This window comes from Sciurus vulgaris (genome assembly GCF_902686455.1).
Source record: "Sciurus vulgaris genome assembly, chromosome: 5".
NCBI lineage: Eukaryota > Metazoa > Chordata > Mammalia > Rodentia > Sciuridae > Sciurus > Sciurus vulgaris.
In genome coordinates, this window is record NC_136465.1 from 149,044,921 (window position 1) to 149,063,915 (window position 18,995).

Sequence of the window (18,995 nt, forward strand, 5' to 3'; positions counted from 1 at the left end):
CTCCTATAATACTGGAGAACTACATTCTCTAATATTCTTCTTCCAATACTGGTTAATTTTTTTATCTTATTTATTTAGTTTGGCTAACAAGTAGGCTTTAAAAAAAATGTAAAAACTTCAGTAAGTGGTTAATAGTTATTTCTTTTTTTCTGAAATAGGTACAAGAAATTACCTATATTCCGAGAAATGTAAATACTTGTTGGGGGCATAAGGTATGTAAATAAATGATTCTGAAGCAGGGAATGGAGTGCTCTGCTCTGATTAGGCAATTCAACTGTATCTTGTATTATCCTCAAAAATAAGGAGAGAAGCAAGGCTGAGGGAATTTAAGAATGAACAGGGAATAACAAAGGCAAATGTCATATGTTCTAGACTAAGGGAGAAAAGCAAAGAGAGGAAGGGAGAGAAGTTCTGCTTTCAAAATAATTTTCAGTACTAAAAGTCTCATAAAAAGATGGTATATTTAAAATGTTCAATCATTTAACAAACAGTGAGCATCTACTAAGTAGATGCTAGAAATGTAACAATGAATAAAACAAGCAAAGACACTGCTATCAAAGCTTACAGTCAAGCAGGGGAAAACAAAAGATAAATACATATAAGTAGATATCTAGTATATTCAGGTAACAATAAATGCTATGCAGAAAGGAGTGTAAAGCATAGGAAATTTTGTTACTTTATATATGTTGCCTACATATTTATAGACAAAAGCAAGCCAAATTTTCCAAACACTCAATATGAAAGCATTTTTTGAATATAAATTACAAATGCCCAAGTACTATGGAATCTGAAACAAATCTTCTCACTAGGTTTATGGATATATATGTTAAAATCAGGATTGTCCTGTGTTCCCTTTTTCTAGTTATTAATAGTATCTTATACTTGTATGGATTAGACTTGATATCTTACAAAACTTTCACTTATTATTTCATTTGTCAAAACTATCTTAAGTGGCAATATAGGCAGTATTATTTCAAGTTAATAAACTGAATAAACTGAAACAAAGAAGTTAGGAATTTAGGCAAAGTCACAAGGCTACTGGGGCATTCTGATAGGCATCAGGTTAGGAATTGGTATCCAAGGTTGGATTTACCCCCAAGTAGGAAGACAGTCAGGAAAGCAATCCAGAAGAGCAAAAACATTTTGATCTTGCAGATTTCACCAACAAAGCTTCTGACAGAAAGCATGCTGTGGCTTCACATATATAAATGCTATCATTTTCATCAAAATTACATTGACACTGATGAATTTTCATGGAGAAAGCACTGAAAGTCTACTAAGTTATTTTAATTTCATTACCTACTTTCTCTTTGGTGTCATTACTGACACTTAATTTTCTTTTTATTAAAATTATTTTAGAGTTATTAAATGTGTTCTGGGAATTTTATAATACAAATTTTTCCTCCTCACAGTAATTTTTTTCAGGGGCAAATATTACTACTAACACCAACAAGTATTTCTGGAAAACTTCTGTTCCTTTGTTTTTGTGGAGCTGGAAATTGAACCTAAGACCTGATAGACAAACACTCTACCACTGAGCTACATTCCCAATAATACTCTTAATATATAAGTGGTATTATATATAATATATAAGTGGTATTTTCATTCTACTAACAGCATATTCAATATACTCCAGTTTCTTTTTCATAACAAGTTTAATTACAAGAATTTTAGCCAATTTTATTTTTGGTTTGGGTTATTTCTACTAGTAATTCTTATTACAAAATGGCTTACTAGATGACCCATAAAAAATTTTAAGCAATTTCTCTCACATGACGGAATCAATCTATGAGCAGATAGATAGGTTATTAATTATCACAAATACTCAACATGTTCCAAATCTTTTGTTTACTCTGAAATGACAGCCTAGGCTACTGAAGGACAAAAAAATAGACATATCTGGATTAAAGTAGAGGTATTAAAATGTCCAGTTTTCTCCCAAAAGTTGAAAGTACCTACCTATATAAATGGTTACTTGGGGAGAAATGATACAACTGGATATGTAAGGTGTAAAGAAACACTGGAGGTATTTCAAGTCAGGAAGATGACACAGAGATGAAGCAGCAATTCCCAGGTAAGAGTCACATTAGAGGTACCTCCTTAAGCAGACCACAAATTCCTAAAGGATGAAAATTTGTTGCCTTTTACATATCCAATACCACTTACAGTGTATCACGTACCTTTTCTTTCACAGGTTTTAAGTCTACCTCATCCACTTTTCTTTCTAGTTGGCTTTCTAGTTTTTTAACTTTCTTTTGAAGCTCTTCAATTAAACTTTGTTTATTATCCATCAGAGGTCTGCTCTGAAAAAAATAAGATGTAACTTTATATTCTATAGAAATAATATAAAAAATGCAATAAATATTCGAATTATAGAAATATTCTGAGGCCATCACTAACCATACTTTCTGAATAATACTCTTAATATGTAAGCATAACATGGTATCTGCTTCTTTATTTTATAAGATATGCCACTCTAGAACTGTGACTATAACAGAAACCACTGATGGAATTAGTTATATTTATCAAAATAATATGAAAGCCAGTTTAAGCAAATATTGAAGATGAAATTTAAAAGAGAAAATAAACTATTACCCACATATTATAAATCAAAGACATTAATCAGAACTAAACATAAAATTACCTGTAATCCACTGGTTAGTCTTTTAATTTGCCTTTTAAGTTCATCATTTTCTTGATCAATTCCATCTTTCTCTCTAAGTACTTTATTATAGGCCTTTTGGGTTTTTTGCAGCTCATTATTCAAATCATTCAAATTATCAGTTAATGAGTTTTCTCGGCTTTTACTTGTTTTAAGAGCTTCCTTCAGTTTTAAAAGGTTTTCATTTAAATCTTCAATTTGTGACTAATTAAAGATAAAGAAAGGTTTTAGTCATGAATCCTCACCACATATCCCAATGATAAAAGCAACACAAAATAGAACCTATGCCATTAATACTTATTAAAAAGAAAAAGGGAAAATTTAAGTACAATACACAAGGGTTAAAAGCCAAACTATATATATATATATATATATTTGTTTATTTTAAATAAACCAAGACTACTTGGAACAAAACAATATATATTTTTTAAAAAAGTCTAAAGCAATTAATTTTCAATACCCAGAAATGAAATTTTTGCAATTAAATGTTTCATTATGGCTAAATTAAAGAAACCAATCAATACCCATCAATATGCATAGAAATGTTTTAAACACTATGAAGCATTAAGAGTAGTATAAAACAAAATCTCTGACTTCAAGTAGTTTCTAATCTACTTTGTGAAGACAAAATATCAAAGGGCAACTTGCAAATTTGAAAGTATACATAAGCCATTAGGAAGGAATCCAGAGTTCTTAGCTGTTCAATACAGTGACAGTGAGAGAAACATGATATTATTTGCCCTATAATGATTTATTTGTCTAAATGTAATGTCTTTCAAATAAATTATTACAAATCAATCAGTATTACTACCAATAAAAAATTAGTATTATAATATTGCTAAAGAAAAAGAAACTGTCTTGAAGAAGCTTTCAGAACAAGGATCTGAAAAATATGAAGGATTCAGGCAAGAAGACATTTTATGCAAAGAGAAAGGTATTTAAAAGGACACTAACAAAGGACTATTCCTCCTTATACATGTATTTACTTAATTGATTTTCATTATCAAATATGACCATAGTCTTTAAATATACATTAAGAGATTTAAAAATTTCAGTATAATCTAGTCCCTACATAATTTAATGGCCATGAAGGAATATACAACAGCAAACCAACAGTAAATCAAAATTACAAACTAAATAATTGTTTTAATCAAAATATACTATGTGACACTTTGTACAAGGAAATTTGAAATTTATTTTAATATATATAATAAAATATTTTATACATATTATATATATATATATATGAAAAAAGTTTAAATTACCAAACCTAATGATCGAGTGAGAAAATAACAAAATGTTACCCAAAACTACATAATTTGGGAATAAAAGGCTCAAAGTCAGGTAGCTCTATAGATAACATGTCTTACAGACAACATGATTTGTAGTAACTATTTCAGGGGAAATGAAGGAAAGCTAATCTACTCATAGGAAGGTTAATAAGAGCCAGAGGTTTAGCTCAGTGTCAGAGCACTTGCCTAGAGTGAAAAAAGCCCTGGGTTCAATCCTGAGAAAGAAACACACACATGTACATAGAAAATTCTGATACAGAAAACAAAACAAAATAAATACATACATCTATCCCACTTATCAATACAGAAGCAAAAATGGTTTCATTCATAATTGCCAAAGCTTGGAAGCAACCAAGAAGAAGAAAGTGAACCTATGAATAAGACAGGATACATCCAGAATATATTCAGTGTTAAAAGGAAATATTAAGTGAAAAAGCTAATTTGAAAACATTATATATTATATGATTCTAGCTATATGACATTCTGGAAAAAGAAAATCTGTGGAGAAAATCAAAAGATGAGTGGTTTCCAAGGATAGGCAGAGGGTGGGGAGAATAAGCAGAAGGAGCACAGAATAGTGTTTTAGGGGAATGAAAATACTCTTCTTGATACGATAATGATGGATACATATCATAGATTTGTCTAAACCCATAGAATGTATACCATTAAGAGTGACCCCTAAGGTAAAGGTGGACTTTGGGTAATTATGATGTCTCACTGTAAATTCATCAACTTTCACAAATGTGCTACCCTGGTGGAGGACACTGATAATGCAAGTAGCTACGCACGTATAAAAGAACAGATTATATGGGAAATCTCTGTGTTTTCCTCATTCTTTCTGTGATGTGACCCTAACACCCAATCTTAAAAAAAAATAAAAATAAAAAAAATTAAAAATCTTAAGTAAAATTTTCTTAAATTCTACTAGAAAGAGTAGCTCACATGGTGTGGTGGCACATGCCTGTAATCCCAACAGTTCAGGAAGCTGAGACAGGAGAAGGATCAGTCTCAGCTACTTAGTGAGCCCCTAAGCAACGTACTGTGAACCTGTTTCAATATTAAAATTAAAACGGGCTGGGGATGTATCTAAGTAGTAAAGAACCCCAGGTTCAATTCCTGGTACTAAAACAAAAAAAAGAAAGAGCAGGTGATGTTGGCTTAGCTTTTCCTAATTCACTAGATGAAAATCAGTTTATGAGTACCATAAGAAAACATATTGTTAAAAATGTGTGTGCAGAAAAAAAGAAAACGAAAAAAAAAATGGGTTCATTTGTATCTATCCACTAATGACAATGCTCCTTAAATTATTTCACAAAACAGAATGGGATGAAACACTTCCATATTCATTCTATGGTGACAATTATCACTCTCATACTAATACAGATAAGAACATACTGAAGAAAGAAAACTACAGACGAACATTCCTAATAAACTTACATGCAAAAAATCTTTATCCACTCATCAATTGAAGGGCATCTAGGTTGGTTCCACAGTCTGGCTATTGTGAATTGAGCAGCTATGAACATTGATGTGGCTGTATCTCTGTAGTATGCTGATTTTAAGTCCTTTGGGTATAGGCCAAGGAGTGGGATAGCTGGGTCAAATGGAGGGTCCATTCCAAGTTTTCTAAGGAATCTCCACACTGCTTTCCAGAGTGGCTGCACTAATTTGCAGCCCCACCAGCAATGTATGAGTGTACCTTTCTCCCCACATCCTCGCCAACACCTGTTGTTGCTCGTATTCTTGATAATCGCCATTCTAATTGGGGTGAGATGGAATCTTAGGGTGGTTTTGATTTGCATTTCTCTTATTACTAGAAATGTTGAACATTTTTCCATATGTTTGTTGATTGCTTGTAGATCTTCTTCTGTGAAGTATCTATTCATTTCCTTAGCCCATTTGTCGACTGGATTATTTGAATTCTTGGAGTAGAGTTTTTTGAGTTCTTTATAGATTCTGGAGATTAGTGCTCTATCTGAAGTATGATTGGCAAAGATATTCTCCCACTCTGTAGGCTCTTTCTTCGCATTGCTGATAGTTTCCTTTGCTGAGAGAAAGCTTTTTAGTTTGAATCTATCCCAGTGGTTGATTCTAGCTTTTATTTCTTGTGCTATTCACAATAGCCAGACTGTGGAACCAACCTAGATGCCCTTCAATTGATGAGTGGATAAAGAAACTGTGGTATATATATACAATGGAATATTACTCAGCCATAAAGAATGATAAAATTATGGCATTTGCAGGCAAATGGATGAAATTGGAGAATATCATGCTAAGTGAGATAAGCCAATCTCAAAAAGCCAAAGGACGAATGATATCGCTAATAAGTGGAGGATGACACATAATGGGGGGGAGGGAAGGGTTAGTGTTAGGGTTAGAGTTAGGGTTAGGGAGCGGGGCAAGTATGGAGGAAGGAACTACTGTATAGAGGGTAAAGAGGAGTGGGAGGGGTGGGGGAAGGGGAAAAAATAACAGAATGAATCAAACAACATTACTCTATGTAAATTTATGATTACACAAATGGAATGCCTCTACGCCATGTACAAACAGAGAAACAACATGTATCCCATTTGTTTACAATAAAAAAAAAATAAATAAATAAAAATGCAAAAAAAAAAGGGAAAAAAAATCTTTAATATTATACTAAAAATTATATTCCTACCTTATTAAGAACACTGTAAATCATGACCAACTTGGTTTATTCCAGCTATGCAAGCATGGTTAAACATACATAAATCAAGACATGTAATTCATGACACAAAAAGAATTAAGAACAAAAATCACGTAAGCACCTCAATAGATGCAGAGAAAGTCATTCATAAAATGAATCACTGACTAATGTAAAAACACTGAAGAAATTAGGAATAGAAGGGACTTCCACCAACATCATAAAGGTTATATAGGACAAACCTAAAATCAACATCATAGCAAAGGGGAAAAAGTGAAAGTATTTCCTTCAAAATCGAACAAGACAAGGATGTCTACTCTCACCACTCCTATTCAAAATAGTACTAGAAATTCTAGCCAGAGCAATGAGGCAAGAGAAGGAAATAAAAGGAATATAAATAGGAAAGGAATTATTACTGTTTGCATGATACTTCCAACTATGATCCTATACTAAGAAGTCACAGAAGACTGTCAGAGCTAATAAGCAAATTCAGCAATACAGCTGGTTACAAAATCAACACACAAAAATCAGCAGCTTTCCTATACACCAATAATGAATCTGCTAAGAAAGAAATCAGGAAAACAATCCCATTTAAAATAGACTGATAAAAAAAATTTTTTTTTAAACACTAGGAATAAACCTAACCAAGATCTAAGACCTCTACAATGAAAACTACATTGAAGAAAGAAAGTGAGAAAGAAAAAATGAAGGAAAGACCTCCCAGGTTTGTGGATAGGCAGATTTAATATTATTAAAATGGTCATACTACCCAAAGCAATATAGAGTCAATGCAATCTCCCATCGAAATACCAATGACATTCTTCACAGAACTAGAAAAAACAGTCCTGAAATTCATTTGAAAGTATAAAAAACCCAGAGTAGCCAAAGCAATTCAAAGTCAAAAAAGGAATGCTGGAGGCATCACAACACCTGACTTCTAATTATACTACAGAACTATAGTAACAAAAACTGCATTGTACTGGCATGAAAACAGACACACAGACCAATGGCACAGGACAGAAGACACAGAGACAAACCCACACAGATACAGTCATGAAAGCCTTGACAAAGGTGCCAAAAACATACAATGGAGAAAATACGGTCTTTTTAACATACGGTGCTCAGAAAACTAGTTATTCATATGTAAAACAACAAGACTAGATCCTTATCTCTTACCATGCACAAAGGTCACCTCAAAGTGGATCAAAGACCTAGGAATTAGACCAGAAACTATGCAACTCCTGGAAGCAAATGTAGCAGCAACATTCCAACATAAAGGCACAGGCAATGACTTTCTCAATAGGACCCTTAAAGCTCAGGAAACAATGCCAAGAGTTAATACATGGGATGGCATCGAATTAAAAAGCTTATGCACAGCAAAGGAAACAGGAATGTGAAGAATAGGAGAAAATGTTTGCTAGCAACTCTACTGTTAAGGATTAGTATCTAGAGTATATAATGAACTAAAAAAAACACCAAAAAAATCAAATAATCCAATTAATAAATGGGCAAATAAATTAAACAGACATTTCTGAAAAATGAAATATGAATGGCCAATAAATAAATAAATATTTATATAAAGTTCAACATCATTAGCAATTAGGGAAATGGAAATTAAAACTAAACTGAGATTTCATCTCACACCAAAATGATAGTCATCAAGAATATAAACAATAATAAATGCTGGAGAGGATGTGGAGAAAAAGGAACACTTTTACACTGTTGGTGAAGTTGTAAATTAGTATGACCAGTACAAAAATCAGTACAGAGTTTCTTCAAAAGACTAGGATGACACATAATGGGGGGAGGGAAGGGTTAGTGTTAGGGTTAGAGTTAGAGTTAGGGAGGGGGGCAAGAATGGAGTAAGGAAGGACTGTATAGAGGGAAAAGAGGGGTGGGAGGGGTGGGGGGAAGGGAAAAAATAACAGAATGAATCAAACAACATTACTCTATGTAAATTTATGATTACACAAATGGTATGCCTTTACGCCATGTACAAACAGAGAAACAACATGTATCCCATTTGTTTACAATAAAAAAAAAAAAAAAGACTAGGAACAGAAACAGCATAATACACAGCTATACAATTTCTCGGTATTTACTCTAAAAAATTAAATTAAATTACCATACATGCATACCCATAATTCACAATAGCCAAGTTATGGAACCAGTCTAGCTGTCCATCAGTAGCTGAATGGATAAAGAGAATATGGTATATATACATAATGGTGTTTTATTCAGTCATAAAGAAGTATGAAATAATGTCATTGGAAGGAAAATGGATAAAACTTCAGAACATTACATTAAGCAAAATAAATTAAACTCAGAAAATCAAGGGTTATATGCTTTCTCTCAAAAGAAGAAGCTAGAGAGGAAAAAGGAAAAGAAAGGAAGGGAAATCTCATGAAAATTAAAGGCAGATCAGTAGAGTAAAGGAAAGGGACCAGGAAAAGGGAGGAGGGGAGGAAAAGGGGAAATACTAGAGAATTATATTGGTCAAATTATATTGTTTTATTGAGTTCATGGGCAAATATGTAACAATGAATACCACCGTTATGTACAACTATAACGCATCAACAAAAAGCATGAAAAAAAAAGATACTTATTCTTAAAAAGTGTCTATATATGTGTATCTATCCACTAATGCACAACTAATCTGTTCATTATTAAAATTACTACAAAAGTGGATTCTCTTTCAATGGGAACTGTCAGGAATTTGGTTATATTAATGCATATGTTGATGTTCACCTTTAGCTCTCTTGTATGTCGATCAACAATTTGTTGAACATTAAGATTTGCTTCTTTCTGAGAAGTTACAGAAATAATATGTTCCTCAGCTGCTGCTGTCATTTCTGCCCGGAGTTCCAAAAGAGCTCGACTAAGTGCCTAAAAATTACAACATATATACATTTTTAAAGGAAAATTGGTATTTCAACTGAGCAATATATGAAATAAAAAATAAACAACCTTTATTAGTTTCTACTATTTTCCCTAAAATATTATGTATTTAATCAAATGTAATTCACAACATACTTTTCAAATGAATATTCATTAGTTATTTATACTTAATTCTTTACAAATTGAATTTGAGGGTTCAAAATCTTGACAATGATTTTGAGTACCCAGCAGAAGTTAATCAATTTATATTATAAAATCTAGGCATGTTTTGTTTTCCAATATCCAAATTTAGGTATTATAAATCCTTTACTCAGTACATCCTTCCATATGAAATTAACTGAATTTAGGTAGAAAAGGATAGGTACAGGAATAGAAAAGGCTTAAATATGGTGATAAATTTCAAGAGCTAAGAGAAAATTAGCAGTACCTTCTAAAAGTTTTAGGATATCAAATCTGAGATAAATGAGGGTGAAAAAACTAACAATAATCAACCAATGACTTCCCATAAACCACGTCTGTGATTCCCTTTTGAGAACTCTCTTTTTCACTATCATATATCTTTCTAAATCACCCAAATCAAATTGAAACTGCTTAATTATTTGAAATAGACTCAGCAGCATAAAATTCCAGCAGAAAAGAAGAAAAATTAATGTTTAAGTTTTCCTTTCATTTCCAACAGATAATCTACAGATTACTGAGGACAACACAGACAAAATGAACTATATCTGCATTTTAAAACAGCACTCAGTTAAGGTTACTTAGAAACTGTCTTCTCAGAAGTCTTACTTAAATGCATGAGATAAAGCTCATTCTTTTTATTCTAACACAGATTAATGCTACTGTCTTTTACAAACTTGTAAATCTTCAACTATTGTTTTTTTTTCTATGTTTACTATGTTTTTCTAGAAAATGTTAATAACATGCTATTATTCACTTTTTGCTGTTTCTCTTTCAAGGCTAATTGGCTCTTCAGCCGTTCTACTAGATTTTTCATTGTAGTTGTTGGAGCTCTTGAATTTGCTTCTTTTTGAGCCTCAAGTTCAGACTTTAAACTCTGTGACTCCTTTTGTGAATGGGCCAGAAGACACCTTAAATCTTCTACTTCTGCTTTCACTTTTTTCACTTCACCTGCATGGCTTTCTTGGAGCCTGACAAAAACAAAACAAACGTATATAACAAATGAGCTGCCACAAGTAATACCTTAATAAAAATTTTATAAAGGTATAAAACAACCACCTTTAGTATTTCATATGGCAAATACTTAGACGATAATTGTACAATGATTTAAAAAACTGCACAACTATAAACTTATTTTACATTTAAAAATCTGTCTCAATAAGCACATTGATATATTCAGAATCTCCAATATGCAGAATGCTGTGACACTGTATTGTCACAATAATTAATAAAAAAACAAATTCCTTTGTTATTTAACAAACATTTATTGAGCCTCGATTTTGTGCTGCACACTCTCAGATGTGCAAACAAAATTTCTCTATGTATGTATGATTTTCTATACATAACCATTAGAACCTCATGTAACCACTCTGAAACCACTCCTGAAACTTAGGGGAATAGTGAGAACATTCAGCCTCTAAAGGAAAATACCCCTGTTAAATTACAGAACAAACAATTTGTGAGCCAGACAAAGGAGCCTGGGAGGCACAAATTACTTACAGCTTTTCAGTTCCCTACTAGTTTTCTGTAATGTTAACAAAACATGAACAAGACTTCAATAGAAAGAGATGTGAACCTTGTGAGGTTGAGAACAACCTCTGATTGAACCATGATCCCCTGGCCTGGTCACCTAATGGACCACTGATATACAGAGAAGTTGGTCTAAACCAAAACCTACATGCCAGACCTAACCCTAACCCTACCCCTAACCCTAACCTTAACCCTAACCCTAACCTTAACTTTAACCTTAGTGGGAAAACATGACCTGCTCAATATTTCCCAATCCCAGAAAGCAGGCCAATTCCTTTGGATGACACATATTCACCTAATTATGTATTCTAATACAGACTTAACTTTAAGTCCTAGTGGTGTGTCTCCCTCTCAAGATCGCCTATATTCTGCCCTGAGAGTCTACCTTCACCTTTCACTTTCTAATAAAGTTCTTCCTTTCTCAGATAAAACCTGATTTGTCCCTAAATTCTTTTCTGCCATGTAGAACTGGGAAGGTCTGGGTAAAGCTCAGCAGGTCGCTTAGGACTCTCATACAGTGAGTGACAAAAGAACCAAAGTATGGTCATTTCCATTTTTCAGAGGATGAAACTGACACACAAAAACATTTGTGAGAATGGGGATTGGTTTTTGAGTCAGACTGACTAGCTTCAAAATGTTGCTTTTCTGCCACCTCCCAGAATGCTACTGAGTCTTCCTAAAATCTTGTTTCCTGTCTGATAATTGTGGACAGTAGCAACACATGTCATAAGTAGTCGTGAGGATAAAATGAGGCAATATGCATCAAGGTATTAGTACAGTGCCTAGCACAGCAAACACATTTATCTTTATTATGTCTTAATTACCATTTATTTTTAAAGTACATTTCTAAAACTTACCGTAATTTGACATTTTCAAATTCTTGGATTTTTAATTCAGTGATTTCTTTTTGTCTCTCCAAATCTTGTGATACTTTCTTTAATTTAATCAAAAGTGAAGAGAGAGAGTCATCTTGTTCTGCTACTGTCTGTTCCATTTCAGCCAGACGAATAAAATGCTTATTGGTAGGAACTGGAGTAGGAGATTGCTTTATTAAATCCTATGAAATAAGAATATATTAGCCATAAGTATTTATAATTCAATGTCACTGATTATTTCACAATTTTAATTTGATTTCTCAAATGATCAAAATATAAAACTTAAAATTTAGTAATTTAAATAGCAATAAAGGTTTGAAGAGATGGGAAACAACTTATTTTTGTTTTTCCAATTTTAGCAAAGTATCTAAATGCAGTGGAGAATCAATAAATGCTGACTGAATTAATGAGGCAAGGCTCAAGGATTCCAATATTGCACATTAAACCATTAAGTCCCAAGTCTTCAATTCTGTGACTATTTCAACAAAATTGACAATGGTGCATTAAAATAGGTTGGAAATCTATTTGTGTTCCAATATATACTTTATATATTTTTTTATATGTATATAAGGAAATATATAGTCCTATATGTATATGAAAATACATATTTTCATATATGTACATGGAAATAAATATGTATTTTTAAAAACACTCTAATCACTCACCTATTACTTTTCTCAGAAGAACAGACCTCTAAAAACATAATTATTTCAAAGTTATTGTAAGTGATACATTTGATGTTCAATTTAAGATTTTATAGGTGTTCCATGTCTGGGATAATGGGACAAATGGGTTAAAAGATCAAAAACAGGTCATTGCACACATACACAATGGAATGATTAAAAGAGGCAAGTATTAGCTGAATTCAAAAGGTGCAAAGCACTTACATATAAACTTCCAATGAGCAGAATTTGAAAATTGAAAAGAAAGTCTTAAGACAAATCTCCTAGGGAGTCTTTGAATGCATGGCTGAGTATAAACATGATTTTGTGAGTAGTGATAAGTTACTAAAGGATTTGGGTCTAAAAAGGAATTACCAGAGCTGGGTTTTGAAAAGATTATTTTAGTAACAAAAAGTCGGGATACCTCTACTTTGACAAATTGAAGAGAGGTGAATTTTAAATTATATGATCTCAAAAATCAAGAACAAATAGAACAAAGTTCTTAGTATCTTACCCAAGCTGTTTGTTTGAATTTACTGAGTGAACTGTCAGCCTGTAGTTCTAATTTGTGATGAAGAATAAGAAGGTCTTCCTCATGTTTCTTAACAATTTCTCTTTGCTCCTGGTATATAAAAAAAAAAAAAACTATTTTAAATCATGATTCAAATAAATTCACATTCCAAAGATCTTTAAACATTTTGTTATCCTTAATTCTCTAAAATCCCTTTTAGCTACAGAAGGAATAATATTTGCATGTATTTTATCTAGACCAGTATACATTCCCCTAACATATATGTACGTAGACAATCCGAGTCTTAGGTCATAATTTACTTTTAACATTAAATATATATATAGCTATCATTTTTTAAATTGTTTTTAGAATTTTTTTTAAATGTTAGATTTTTGCTCTACAGTTCTAGTAAACCTGATGTCCACTGATTACCAGTGTGACATATTTCTTTTTAACTTACTGCCTCAATCTTTACTTATAAACTCAACTGGTATTTCTCAGATTCTTACAGATTCACCATCATAGCCATTCTTGGTTTACTTAGTTCACAAATGAAAAGATACACAAACTTCCACTTTTTATGACATCTCTATAATCCAATCATGTGAAAGCAACAATTACCAAATTTGAAAGCAAGAAATAAACTACCACTTTAGCACAGAATAACATTTCACATTTGACTAAAAAACATGATGTGAAGTTAAATAACATGACAAAATATGATAAAATACCTCTCTGGCTTTTTCTAGAAGATGCTGATATTTCTTTAATACTTCTTCCTTTTGATTTAACCTTGCTTGCATGTTTGCAATGGTTTGATGAGCAATTTTCATCGTGTAATGTGATTTTGGTTCCATGTCTTTTTTGCCTAGCTCAGACAAAAGTTTTTCTTGTTCTGCAGTGACAGGTAGTCGAAGCCTCAGTTCATTGATTACTTTGTCTCTTGACAGAATATTTTGCTCTGCTAACTGTAAAGCAGATTCTTTTTCTTTTAGCTTCTGCAGTTAAATCAACATAAATTATTTAAGTGTATTTTTAAATACTTTATCTGAGTAGTTTTACTTTATTTTTAACATATTCATAATAGCTATCTGACATTACTGATTACATTGCTGCATTTATATGCAATAAGTTATTTGTGCACATTTTTAATTTACTTGTAAGATTACCATGTGTTAAAAACATCTTCATTAGAGTTATATTCCATGTATGTGTATTGTCTATATACACTCTACTGTCATAAAGAATAAAAAATTAAAAAAATATCAAAAAACATCACTAGGATGAAAATGAAATTTAAATAGGGCATTTTATTTAGATTCTTCAGAAATGAGTGGTGGTATTATATTTGCACAAAAAAAAAATGTAATAAATCATTCTTTTTATTTTTATTTACCATGACCCCAGAGCAATAAAAGACTAATCAGTAAAAGTCAGCTTAGTAGAAGACTGGAATTTTGTTAGCCCCTCAACAAATTATTGTTTTATAATCTAGGGTGTAGAGGGCAGGAGTGGTGGCACACACCTTTATCCCAGCTACTTAGGAGGAAAGATAGGAGGATTTTAAGTTCCAAGTCAGCCTAAGAAACTTAGAAAGACTCTGTCTCAAAATAAAAATACGAAGGGCTGCAGAAGTATCTCAGTGGTATGGCACTTGGCTAGCATGTATGAGGCCCTTGGTTCAATCCCCAGTACAGGACATAGGGGGATGGGGGTGCTCTTCAGTAGAATTAAGGCAGACATTCTATTGTAATTCAGTGGCAGTTCACATAAATGAAAAATCTTATAATTACTGAAGAAGACCTAAGTTTCCTAAACTAAGTAAAAATGTACAATTTTATATGAAAAACTTAAAATATGTTTATAGTTAATATGTCTAGGTAGAAATTAAAATGAAAATAATATTCAGTTTATATTATTTTCTAAATAATTTAACAAAAAAAACTGATTTGATCACCTATTAATCAAAATCCAATACCTATATAAGTAATTTCTAGGTTACATTCACTCTTAACTCCTCCTCAAAAGGAATGAACCAAAAATTGATTCATAGGACATAAACTCTTCAAAATAAAACATAAATATAAACAGGAATGAAAAGATCATATAAGGGAAGGTAATATACTACTCATAAAGCTACAATGAAATATTCTTTCTACTTCCTCTGATACTCATTTTTACTGATCAGTGTGCCCAAAAGAGATCATTAGTAATTAAATGAAGATTTATTTCAAATTAGTTATATTGGCTATTAAAAACATTATTGGAGAATAGAAAAACAGTGGAACTAGCAACAGATTATTTTTTGATTCATCATCATGAATGTTATTTAAAAAATTCCACAGACATATCCAATAATACACTAATCAAAGTGCAAATTCTTATCATTACCTCTTCCAATGATTTGCAAGTTGCCCGTGTTTCTAGGATTATTCGAATATTCTCCTTAAGTTTTCTTAGAGCGATCTCAAGTTGATTTGGAAGGGGCAAACTAGGATCTGGCATTGATCCTGTAGCCTCTTCAAACTATTAAGAAACAATGTTTTAAAAACAGCAGTTGCAGCACTGATATTAAATAATATTAATTTTTACAAATGTATAACAAAATATAGATTAAATCTCATATTTTACATGTACAAAGATAACATCGATTAATTACATCTGATTTAGAAGATATTTCTGTAGGTTAATGCTCTAGGCCATGCTAATTAGTAGCAAAGAGGATTACTCATTCATACCTTTTGTGCTGCATTTAGTATTTCATTTTGCTGACGGTCAAAAATATCGAGTTGACGCTCCAGTTCAACTTCTCTTTGATCCCAGGCCATTTGTCTTTCTTCATGAAACTTAACAAAAACAATATGTATCAGACACATGCAGAGACACCAGGAATATAAAAAGCATTTCACGTATATTTTCTTATTTAATCCTTACAACACTCTGAGGTCACTATACAAACTCAGAAAGTGAAGTAACTTGCCTAAGCCCACAGAGATAGGCAGGTGTGATGTCAGGATTTCAATCTATTATCTATCCATTCATTCATGCACGCATTTAAAATATATCTAATGGCACGTGCCATATGCCAAGCACTATTCTAGGCAGTACAAATGTAGCATGGAACTTATATTCTTGTGATGGGGAGATAGCTAATTACAAACAAATATGTAACACATTAGAGAATGAAAAATACTATGGAGAAAAATGAAAATAACTAATTTCCATTTAAGGGATCTTGATGGTAGAATTTACCATTTTATATCAGGTGGCTGATGAAGGTTGACTAGGAAGGTTAAGACATTTGAGCTAAGAGCTTAAGATAGTGAAAATACCAGCTGTCTAGGGCAAGAAAAATCTAACAGAGGGAACAACAAAATTGCTAATGTACGTATGTGCTTGATGAGTTCTTTCAGCTTCCAAATTGAATAATTCTAGAGTAGGCTCCTGCCTATCCATCAGTGAGAGCAAACAGAAACTGTGGACATCAAATAACCAGTATCAAAATAAAAATTAACTTACCAAATAACAAGTCTGCTTATATATTGCTCTTTTAAGAGTATGGTGACAAGTAAATAAATAAATATACATTTTTAGAGTAACTTAGCAAATGAGGAACAGATTATTACATAACCTATTAATAATGAAAATACACTTAATTAGAACAACACAACCACTTATGCAATATTCTTATGTTTAAAATGTTAGCAAACAAAACACCAAAATGAATGCATTAAATGAAACCTTATTCTGCTGAACAATTTCTTCCTCCAGACTGCTGATTGTGTGCTCATATTCAGATATTATATTATTCAAGTATTTTATTTCTTCTTTATCTTTGACTAATTCTCGATTTAGTTTAAGCTCTTGAAGACGATGCTCTTCTATTTTCATATGCCAATTGATTACCTAAGATTTCCAAATTATATATAAATATAACTGCTATTAAATAAATATTTCCCTGTTGATCATAATTTTAATTAAAATTAATAAACATTCTATAATATAATAATATATAAAGTTATCCTTGGTTGAGTTACATAGAAAGTTTATATAGGATTTCTGTAGACTTTTCAAAGAATATATGGAATATTACAATAAAACATCCTTCAAATTATGGGGAATGGATATCACTAACATTCATTTGTTTACTGAATATTTACTGTAAACATGTTACTAAAACATTGGTCAATCTCAAAAAACCAAAGAATGAATGATATTGCTGATAAGTGGATGATGACACATAATGGGGGTGGGAGGGGTTAGTGTTAGGGCTGGAGTTAGGGTTAGGGAGGGGGGCAAGAATGGAGGAAGGAAGGACTGTAGAGGGAATGAAAAGAGGGGTGGGAGGGTGGGGGAAAGGGAAAAAATAACAGAATGAATCAAACAACATTACCCTATGTAAATTTATGATTACACAAATGGTACGCCTTTACTCCATGTACAGAGAAACAACATGTATCCCATTTGTTTACAATAAAAAAAAAACTTTCTGCCAATCTCTTCTTCAAACAAACTAGATTTAATAAATAGGTATTTTGATTGTCAAAAAAAAAAAAAATGGAAATCCTAACTATTTCTAGCCTAGAGAATAGGGTTCAGTTGCAAGATAACTATTTTTCATTTAATTCCTTCTAAATAAGGGTTAAAATCATTAAAAAATAAATGTGTGCCTACTTTCTGCAAATAATTTTGAACAGATAATGCTTATGAAGAGTAGAAATCAACTGATCAACCATTAAAACATTTAAGAAAAATTAGTATTTGATATATATGAACATTTTAAGTGTTTAAAATTCTCTGCTATTTTACAACCTAAGGAGTTTTGTTGAATGGGCTTAGAAAAGTCTCATTTCATTTTTAGAAATAATAAACAGTCAAAATTCCTAATTTATAACATGAAAATTAATAAATTATAATTGGAGTTTTGGCTGCAAATTAAGCACTTCATGCAAGCACGTAAGAACTTAAAATTATTGTGCAACTCTTGGAAATACTAAACTTAAAAATAAATGTTTACCTTCTGGGCTCCCCTGGCATCTTTTAAAGTGCTTATTAACTCTTCTAGACCCCTTAATTTTAATTCCATCTCCAATGCTTTATTCTCCATATTTCTATGTTCTTGTCGAGAATTTTTCATTTCTTCCATTATCTTCAGTTTGTCATTTTGAAGCTGGATCATTGTTTTAGAGAACTTTTCCTGTTGTGCCAAGGGTAAAGCTCCACTAAACTGCCTGCGTAGAGACTGAATTGTTTGGCGCAGATGTTTTGCTCTGTTTCTCCCCTCTAAACGAGCATAATACAGAGTCTGTTCTTTTTCATCAAGTTTCTGCTCTAAGCGTAAATTGTAGGTCTCTACCTTCTGTAGTTTAGATGTAACTGATTCCAATTTACTAAGAGCAGTGGCCTCACTAATTTGAAGAGAGACAAGATGTTGGTGTAACTTGGCGATTAGTGCCTTTTCATCAGATTGAGCCTAATATTACCAAAAAAAAAAAAAAAAAAAATACACATTTAGAGTAAGTTTCAAAATTTTCTAATGAACTTTACCATGGATTAAAATCACACTTTGTGAAATAAAATTTTAAAAGAGTATGATATATGGAATCCTACTTTAATACAAATAGTTACCAAAGAATTGTAAAAAAAAAAAAAAAAAAAAAAAAAAAAAAAAAAACAAAAACTTGGAATCAAGTAAACTTAAAATCCAAATCTAAATAATT

At 31.8% G+C, this 18,995-nt stretch overlaps 1 protein-coding gene across 1 annotated transcript in view; it reads right to left on the minus strand.

Moving 5' to 3' along the window:
• CEP290 (centrosomal protein 290) overlaps window positions 1-18,995 on the minus strand; it is a 108,549-nt gene that overhangs the window by 35,428 nt on the left and 54,126 nt on the right. The window contains exons 30-40 of the mRNA XM_079139213.1: window positions 18,293-18,748; window positions 17,017-17,181; window positions 16,014-16,121; window positions 15,667-15,801; window positions 14,007-14,273; window positions 13,279-13,386; window positions 12,085-12,284; window positions 10,455-10,668; window positions 9,371-9,508; window positions 2,645-2,866; window positions 2,181-2,303 (exon numbers count right to left, since the gene is read on the minus strand). Coding sequence (XP_078995339.1) covers window positions 2,181-2,303; window positions 2,645-2,866; window positions 9,371-9,508; window positions 10,455-10,668; window positions 12,085-12,284; window positions 13,279-13,386; window positions 14,007-14,273; window positions 15,667-15,801; window positions 16,014-16,121; window positions 17,017-17,181; window positions 18,293-18,748 — 2,136 coding nt within the window. The remainder of the gene's footprint in view (window positions 1-2,180; window positions 2,304-2,644; window positions 2,867-9,370; window positions 9,509-10,454; window positions 10,669-12,084; window positions 12,285-13,278; window positions 13,387-14,006; window positions 14,274-15,666; window positions 15,802-16,013; window positions 16,122-17,016; window positions 17,182-18,292; window positions 18,749-18,995) is intronic.